The 9960-nt window shown below is 31.7% G+C and overlaps 1 protein-coding gene across 1 annotated transcript in view; it reads right to left on the bottom strand.

The window, feature by feature from the left end:
- Positions 1-6747: 6747 nt before the first annotated feature.
- The window catches only part of LOC127707580 (zinc phosphodiesterase ELAC protein 2-like), a 33571-nt gene continuing 30358 nt past the window's right edge, over positions 6748-9960 (bottom strand). The window contains exons 19-21 of the mRNA XM_052212176.1: positions 9572-9650; positions 8793-8940; positions 6748-7022 (exon numbers count right to left, since the gene is read on the bottom strand). Coding sequence (XP_052068136.1) covers positions 6855-7022; positions 8793-8940; positions 9572-9650 — 395 coding nt within the window. The 3' untranslated portion in view covers positions 6748-6854. The remainder of the gene's footprint in view (positions 7023-8792; positions 8941-9571; positions 9651-9960) is intronic.

Raw genomic sequence — 9960 nt, 5'->3', positions numbered from 1 at the left:
TCTAATGGCTGCTTACAAGCCAGTGAACTAGTTTAAACTTTCTTAGCTATATAATTTTCTGCCTCTTTTGCTAGGTCCTCTAGATATTGTCTTTTATCTTTTCTAGCACTTCTTTCAACTTCTTTGTCTTTTTTTCTGTATGTTACTTGTAGTTGATCTTGTAACCTTTTTGATTTTGCATTTACTATTTTCTATTTTATACTTTTTCTTTCTTCAATTTTTTGCCAGGTTTCCGGTGTTAGCCATTATCTTTGTTCTTTTTTGTCTTGTGAACAACTGTCTTTCTGTAGTCTTTTCTGCAGTCTTTACATAAATATCTTTGATGTTATCCCACTTCTCTTATACTGCCTTTTCCATCATCAGAGTGTCTAGCACACTAAATCGATTTTTCAATTCTAAGCAAAATGCTTTCTTGACATTTTGTGACTCCAGCCTTGCTGTGTCTAGTCTCTTTCTGATCTGATTTTCAGTTGGTGCCTTCCTTAGTTTTAATTTGATGGTGGCTTTCAGTAGATAGTGATCACTATTTACATCTGCAACCCTGAGTACTCGTACATCTCTTAATGATCTACGCCACTTGTAACAGTTGTTCACCAATAGTGGTCAATATGGTTTACCGTTCTTCCATCCGGTGATTTCCATGTTAGTTTATGGATGTTTTTATGAAGAAAGAGGTCCCTCCTATCACCTATATTTGGGGCCCCCTATATCTATTGCAAAGACAAAGATGATAATACGTTCCCCATTCTCATTTTTCACCCCGCAACAATGCCTGACCATGACATTTTCAGCATCAGTGTTATCTGATCCTACTTTTGCATTAAGATCTCCCATTATTACCAGCATGTCGTGTTGAGGTACTTTAGAAATGGCAGTCTGCAGCTGTTCGTAAAAATCATCCTTGGTTTCATCTTCAGCACAATTTGTTGGTTTGTAACACTGTATGATAGAAAGCTTACAGTAGTCTGAATTAAATCTTGCTGTTACTAATCTATCACTGATTGGTTCCCATTCTAGCAGTGTGTTTGCCTTTTCTATGCATATAATTATTGCTACACCATTAATATGACTGTCTTTGTGTCCAGAGTGCAGGATGATGTTTCCACTATTTGTTCTGAGGGGGTGGACAGCTTTTGAGGGAGGTGGGAGGAAGGGGGCGGCAGGTGGGAGACAAAAATAGGTGGGAGAGAAAAAAAGATTCTAAAAGTGGGAGATGGGAGATAGGGGCGGGGGGTGGGAGAAGGGTACCCCCTGTCCACCCCTTCTGTTCTAGTCTTTCCTGAGCCAATCCAACGACATTCGCTCACACCAAGAATGTCCAACCTGTAGTGCTGCATTTCCTTGATGACCTGTGCTGTCTTTGATGTTTCATAAATGGTTCGAACATTCCAGGCTCCTATATGTATTTGTGCTTTAGGCCCTAGAAGACTCGAATATAGGAAAAAAAGTCACAGGAAACAAAGTCACAGGATAAAAAGTCACAGGAAAAACGTCACAATATATATTTTGTATGAAAATGGTCACAAGGCTAGATATATATAGGAAAAAAGTCACAATATATATTTTGAATGAAAATGGTTATACGGTCACACATATATATATAGGGAAAAAATTCCAAATATATATTTTGTATGAAAATGGTCATATGGATACATATATATATATATATATATAGGAAAAAAATTCCCAATTATATTTTTTATGGAAATGGGAATATTTTTTTAAAAAGTTTTATGCTCTTTAGCTTTGGAAATTTAGATAAAAATCGTAAAGCAAAAGAAACTTTTACAAGCTGGCATACTGATAAATGTTTGTTTCGTATCTATTTTGAAGAAGAAGTGAGTTAGACAGCTCAACATTTTACTTTGATATGAGTCAAAGTTAGAAATGATTTTTTTATAGCTGTGTTTTTACCATTAACGTGAGAATCCTTAAATGTAGTGTTAAACAAACAAATCATACCAATTAATAATTGTTAATTTATTACAACAATTATTGATGAGGACTGTTTTTGTTTTTGTAGACCTTTAACTTCCTTTATTGGTAGGAAGCCATACTGATGAAATACAATTTATTAAAGAAAAGGAAACAATAAGCTTTACCTGTTTGTTTAAGAGTCAGTTTTAAAAAAAAATTGTATTACACTTTTATTTGTTAATATTTATTTATTATTTATTTATAATAATAATATCATTTATAAAAAAAAATTGGGAAAAATATTAATTTTACTTAAACTCATAAAACAAATCATGAAATCTGTTGATAAAATTGTGCTATAATGTGACCTTTTCATATACATCATAATTTTATTAGTTAATATTTATTTACTAATCTATTCACTCATAAAAAAATAAATGAAGAAAAATAGTAATTTTTACTTTAATTCAAAAAAAAAATCATAAAATTTGTTGATAAAATTGTGCTATAATGTGACCTTTTCCTATATACATTTTAAAATCTACCACTTAAAATAATTGATCTAATACAAGTATATTATGACTTTTTTCTATGCATTCAAAAACTCCATTTTAATTATTTATTGCATACAAGTACAAAGTAAATTTTTCATGTGCATTTTAACTTACTTCTTTTAAATACTTTTACTCCATCATATATTGTGACTTGTTTTACTATGACTTTATTTCCTGTGACTTTATTTTCATTTACCAAAGACTCATATGAATAATTTTCCTAGTTTCCACAATATGGCTTTCACTAGTAGAAGTCATTCTGCTGATGTTTGAGTCAACCATTGAACCTATAACAGAGGGTACTCTAATTTCAATTCTTGTGATTTCTGTAACTGTGATAGTTTTTACAGGATGGGGCAGTTAACCCAATGCCCAACACTCCAACCTGGAGGACCAGGGAATTTTGTGGTCAAGGTTTCCATCCTCTAGAAGGGCTGCTGTCCTGAGCTAATGAATCGATTCTATCCAGGTTTGTTTTTTTCGAAGTTTACCATCTCCTAGATGAGTTGCCTTACTGGGCTACGACTCTCATCTAACCGACTATTTACCCATAGCTGGGAACACGTAGTAACTCGCCCTGAAATGGTTTCAAGTTCATATCTAGACAAACTAGTGAATATAAAGTTGATTTAGATATAGTGTACATACGATGCATGGCAATCTATTGACAGCATTTATTTTGTCAAAGTTGAATTTAATGTAAATATTTGCAATTTTTGCAAACTAAGTGATGCAGACATCAAGAAACAAGTGTTATGTGCAGTTCATGTCTGCAGTGGTAGCATTTGTTTTGTTGAAGGCTAAAACTAAGGAAGCTATTTTGCCCGAGCTGGTAAAATAGCAACTGCCATCAATATATATATATATATATATATATATAGTGGCCCCACTTCTACTCTGTTGTTCCTATGTCTCAAAATTCTGCTCGCTCTGGCCTGGGACTATTATACTATTAAACTATAAGAAAAGTATTTATCTTTTCCGAAACAAATTTGATGATTTAGTTAAAATTAAGAAAAACATTATTTTAATCGGCATTAATTCATCTGTGTGTATAAACATTTCTTTCTAGTAAATTTAGTTAAAATGGTTTTATTATTTGTATATTTATGTATTTTTATTTTTTCATTTTTAATCCACCAATTTTAATGGTATTCTATAGGCTGACTTGTTCGCTGAAATCTATTGTTTACATTTATCGAAGGCTAATTAACCATGTGACAAGATAAGCTGTCAATCAAAACCAAAAACCAATAATCCGCTATCGGGACAATGAAATCTCAACAGACCAATCAGTATCCAGTCCGGTTAGTATAATAGTCCCAGCTCTGGCTAAGTCCCCAACACATCCTACTTTTTTAAGTATAGAGCAGCTCCTCTAAGGTAAAGTAAGGGGACACTTTATATATAGTCAAGCATCTAAATCCTGTTTTTCTGGTCTCTCTTTTTTTCTTTATTTTCTGAATCTGGAGTACCCCTTGTAAGTCCCCACTGGAAAGCCACCAAGCCACAAATCCTATCTTTCATATGCTGGATGAAAACAATGTACCGGTTTTGTTCATTGTTGATGTCTGTACAGTGACTTTATTATAACTGCTTACAGCCACATTATTTGAACTCTGGTGGATAGTTGTCTCATTGGTAATCATACCACATCTCCTTATTTAACTATGGGTTATTTGAAGTAGATGTCTAACAAATATTCAATCAGTTGAAAAAAATTAATTCTGCAATGATTTACATGTTGTCATTTTGAGATTTCAATTTATATGTATATATATGTAACACTCAGAAACGTGTCCTTCCCCCCAAACATGTCCGATTCCCCCAAACGTGTCCACATGTCACTGTAATGCAAAACATGTCTTATTGTAAAAGGGCGCCAAAGCGTGTCATTTGTATAAACACCCAAACGTGCCCAATTCCCCAAACGTGTTCAATCCCCCAAACGTGTCCATATCAAGCTTATTTTTTTTCTTTTACTGGAACTATCATTCGTGTCCATATTATAAATTCGTAGGTTATTTGGTTATTGCTTTTTCATTAACGTATACTCATTTTACTATTTCATTAAAAAATAGAAATAAATTACTTTAGGTCTTTTTTTAACCGGCAGTATCTCCTGGGTAAAAGTGGGGGCGTCTGTTCTGCTATGTTGGATGTAAATGTAAGCAGCCATGCTCAGTTAATTTGAAGATATTAAATCAAATACCTCGTGTAGGGAGAATGTCACTTTCTCTGCGCATTAAAACCTTTGTAGCAATTCACTCTTTCATGGTGCCATCAGTTGTATTTTGGAAGGCAATATTCTTTTTTTTTTTAATTTCCGCAACTTTTATTTAAAACAGCCTCTATTACATAACGGAGATTGAAGTAGTTTCTTACTGAAGTCATAAAAAAATCGGTCTTTACTGGCTCTTAAATTTTTTATATTAAAATCCCAACTAGTGTTAATCCCGAATAACCGTAAAAATTTAGGCCTAATCCTAAATTCCCGGTATGATAATAAAACCTATGTACAGTATTTATTGTTAACATGATGTCGTTCAAATAATGCATGAAATATTTGACACTGGACGTTATGTCTCTTGTTTGTGTGTCTTTAGTGATGCTTGAAACCTAAAATTTATTACAAAACCTGATAAACAGTAAACTTGTGATTTGAAGAGCTTTTAAAATACCAGAACTGTTGAAAAAAGGGAAGTCAATTCTGCGGAAAGCCCGCCGTGCAATACTCGGTTTAATATAAAAGGCATCATCAGAGTTTATTAGTACAAAATAATTCACTTGGTAAACAACTAATTCAACTGTACTAAATTATTTGTATGTTCACTCTAAATCAGCATGCAATACTTGCAACTTGCATTTCAGTCAAAAGTTAATTCATATGTTACAGGTTAAATTTGCAATTATGATAATCATTAACAACCGGCATTGAACAAACTAATGATAATAAATGACCACTTCATCAACTATGTTCCCCCATCATAGAATTGCCGTAATCGTTATTGATGTCGTTTAGGACATACATGTATAAGTGCTAAAAGACGTGAGACGTTCTGGCGTTTAAGAGTGGACATGTTTTGGCGAATAACAATTATCGGACAAGTTTGGGGGTTATGAAATCGGACACATTTGGGCAATATTGAATATTACGGACACGTTTGGGGAGAATAGACACATTTGGGGGAATCGGACAAGTTTGGGGGGATGGACACGTTTGGGAGTGTAACATATATATCAACAATAAAATTTGGTTGTATAAATGGTATCACTATGTTTGTAATTGTCCAAGGTTTTGTGTAAACATTTCATTTAAGTTTCCTAATTTAAAGTATTTATGTACTGATTCCAGCTTAATATTTTGGGCCATTAACAATGTACTAAAAATTCAAAAATTATTAATGGTTTTTATCAATGCAATAATTTAAAGCTCAGAAAATGATACCAAATCCCATCATAAATCAACAGCAAAGTCTATGATTTGCTTATGAAAGCCAAAAATAATTCGGATAAAAAACAAAATAGGTGCACAACTACTTTGAGTCATAAAAAATCTGAGCCAGTTACATAAATTCCAATAAGGGGTTTAAGAGGAGTTTTGGTTATAAAATTAGAAACCTGAATAAATATTCTGATCAAAATACAAAATGTGAGGTAGACTATGGCATTATATGGGGAAGATTTTGAGAAAGTTTAATCAAATCTGATTAGGGATTAAGGAAGAGTTGCAGTTGTGTGTGTATTTGATAAAATTCATGCCATGGAAAAGTTTAACCCAAACTAGATGTCGGAATGATAGGAATGGCCCTACTTGCATTAAAAGTTTGAAGCCATTTTTAGGAGTGGAAAAGTGAGAATGAAAGTCGATATAACTGTTATTTTCACGAAAGTCTAAAGCCAGTAATTTCAGAACAAATCAGCAGAGTGGAACCAAATGTAAACTTGATCTGTAACTCATCCTAGTAGACTCACATACTAAAAATCAACTCAATTTGTGAAGGCGTTTAGAAAAAAAAGTCAGTATAACTGTTCGTTGCGGAATAATAAAATGACAGAATGACGGAATGATGGATACAAATCATTCATCTGAAGAAATGAAATAGGCAGTAAAAAAGGAACATTATGCGATTTAGATTTTTTGTAAGTTTCACAAAATTTTGCCATTTGGTCCAGGATCAGTTGCAGGTACAATAGTAATATGACAGGAAAACCAAAGAAAATGGATGGAATACTCGATCACCAGGAGTATAATGAGTAAAACCAAACAAAGCAATAACAATTAATTTTTTATTTTTTGTATTAATTCATTTCAACTTATTATTTTTATTTTATCACAAATTTCATTTATGGAAAATGCATTGTTTATTTTTCTTATATTCATCACACAGCTTTCAGTACTTCTGATAAATTTCCTAGTCTTTTAGAAATATGTTTAGATTTCTGTTTATTATCTATTTCTTTTTTTCTGGCATATTCAAGGTCCTCTTTAAATATTTCTGCCAGTGGATCTATCATGTCATTCAATACTCCAACATCACTTAATTTAACCTGAAAATAATGAAGTATTATAAATATACATATTTCTAATTAATGTATTGAATTAATGCAGTTTTGTTTGTTGTTGTATTATCAGATGATGTATTTTGGTTGATATTTGTTTTTGCGGTGTTGACCTGTGGACTTGCATTAGATCTCCTTTTATGTACATCTTTTTATTTTCACAAATTTATCCTATAACACTGAACATTTCCACATTTATGCAGTTTTTAAGGTTCACAAATTAACAATTTTGTCAATTTCCTGCAACATTAGGACAAATTATATAACAATGTATTGTATCAACATGTATATTGCAATTTGTAATATTCTACATCATGAACCATTAAGGTAGCTGGGGTGTCCAAATGATGGACCATAGATTTTCATTAAACATCTGTTAAAGACTCGTGTGTAAATGTTCTTTTTTAATTTTATTTTAAAATAAAACTGGGGGTCACGGACCTTGTTTTTTTCATTAAAATACATTGAAATTAACAAAATTACAGTTATTTTATATGGCTTATATAGGGAAAACTAAATTTTTCCTTATTGAAGAAACATTAAATGATAGAATTGGTTACATGCAATATGAACATTGCTTCTTATAAAAACTTCCAAAATATCGAATAATAATAGAGGGTCACCAGCCCGATTTTCTTGAAAATTCCCAAAACACAAATTGTCCTATTAAATTCAGTATAATTATCTCCCTTTGATTTTAAAAGGATTTTTTTTTCAGAAAATTTAATATACTTTATGACACTTAATTTTTTGATAGTTTAATCTTTAAATTTAAAGTGTTATGTGTTTTTGTTGTATATTGAATGATACTTGGAAAAATATATTCCAAAAAATATTTTTGCAACATGCCCAGAAGGGATGCTCAGAAAAAGACACCTGATCTACCTTAACACACCTTTAATTTTCATTAGATATGATAAGACATATAGAACTAGATTATAATTAAATAAATACATGTACAGGTATCCAATTACTTGATACCTATAGCAATTTCTACCTATGTATCAGAGTGTATTTTTCTTAGAGAATAAAGCAAAAATTAATGCTTAATATTAAGTTAAAATTGATTTAATAAATAAATAAAATGCTGAGATTCAACATTCTCGTGCTGTTTGCAGTGCTAAATCATGGTCTTTATCATTTTTACGTTTTCAATATGTTGTCCAAGTTCTGAGGTCTCATTCACTTTTGTTTGTTCAATATGTTGTGCTAATACTTAGGTCTCAATTACTTCTGTTTGTTCTAAATGTAGCATGACTTTTGTGGTCTCAATAACTTTTATTTGTTCAATATGTTGTGATATTACTGTGGTCTCAATTACTTCTGTTTGTTCAATATGTAGCATGACTTTTGTGGTCTCAATAACTTTTGTTTGTTCAATATGTTGTGCTATTACTGTGGTATCAATTACTTCTGTTTGTTCAATATGTTGTGCTAATACTGTGGTATCAATTACTTCTGTTTGTACAATATGTTGTGCTAATACTGTGGTATCAATTACTACTTCTGTTTGTTCAATATGTAGCATGACTTTTGTGGTCTCAATAACTTTTGTTTGTTCAATAAGTTGTGCTAATACTGTGGTATCAATTAGTTTTGTTTGTTCAACATGTTTTTGTGGTCTCTACCATGTTTGTTTTGTTGTGCTAAAACTGTCTAAATTACTTCTATTTGTTTAATATGTTGTGCTAAAACTGTCTTAAGTTTAATATGTTGTGCTAATTTTGTCCTCACAATTACTTTTGTTTATTGACCTACCTTCATAAAGTCATATGCCAACCCAAATTTATTATGGAACTGTTTATGCTCAACGAGTGGTATTCTTTTGTATCTCTGACTAAAATGGGTCAACATCTGGAACTTTGCTTCCATTTGAATCCCAACCTCTATAGCTTGTTTTACAGTGCTAAATATACAATAAATATATTTCAAAGATTAAAAGTTCAGCATGGCAAGTGAAGACTAAAACACTGGAAAGAAATGAAGATAAAATTTACAGCAGTCCCCTCTGGATCTTTCAAGGTTCTTCTTAAGAAAGATCATCTACTGTACATTAAAGCCTTTTTTGTGAAATACTGTGAACCAGCTTAATTTCACACATACTTTATTCCACGTTAAGTTTTTTCAATTTAATTTCGCAGCGATTTATTACTGCGATCTTTTCATTTCTTGATATATTTGTATAAGGGAAGATTTAAATTTCATATATTCGCTATGATTTAAATCCACGTTATTATTTTTTTAACTGGAAAAAATTCGTGAAAATTAGATGGTTTACAGTAACTCCTCATCAAATCAAATACGATCTCTACAAATGGAATACATTTCCTCTACTAATGGAAGTCTTAAATGAGTAAAACACAGCTGCCAAGGATCTGGATATTTTTATGAAGGGGTTCTATTTTAAGAAGGTACATCCTATTTCTTTATTGCATCTTATGCAAATCAAAAAAATAATCTTGAAAAATTGGGTTCAAACTTCACAGGCCCCCTTCTGGATCTGACAAAACACAGTATATAATGTAAAACATAATTACCTATGTCTTTTTTTGGCAGCATCAGCAATCATATCAGACTGTAGGGTAGCTTCATGGATTAATAAATCACAATCTTTCCCTACAAAAGATGTTTTAAGGTAGATGGGGTGTCTAAATTATAATCCATAGAATTTTTTAATAATTTGCCAAAATGTAGTTTATATCAAGCTTTTTAAAAAAAAATGACAAAAAGAATGAGTCACGGGGCTTATTTTCACGCTACAGGTTGTTCAAAATTAACAGATTTTGTATAGATTATGCATGGAAAACCCAATTTTCTGCCATAAAACGAAAACTACACCATAGAATTTTGAGAATAAAATATGAGAAGATAGCTTTAATAGTATGCTTTCAGATAAGAAAAAGAAAAAATGGGGTCACCGGACCCG

The sequence above is a fragment of the Mytilus californianus genome, unplaced genomic scaffold, assembly GCF_021869535.1.
Source record: "Mytilus californianus isolate M0D057914Y unplaced genomic scaffold, xbMytCali1.0.p SCAF_7, whole genome shotgun sequence".
Classification (NCBI taxonomy): Eukaryota; Metazoa; Mollusca; class Bivalvia; order Mytilida; family Mytilidae; genus Mytilus; species Mytilus californianus.
The sequence above is the reverse complement of the archived record's forward strand: the minus strand, read 5'-3'. Positions and strand labels throughout refer to the sequence as shown.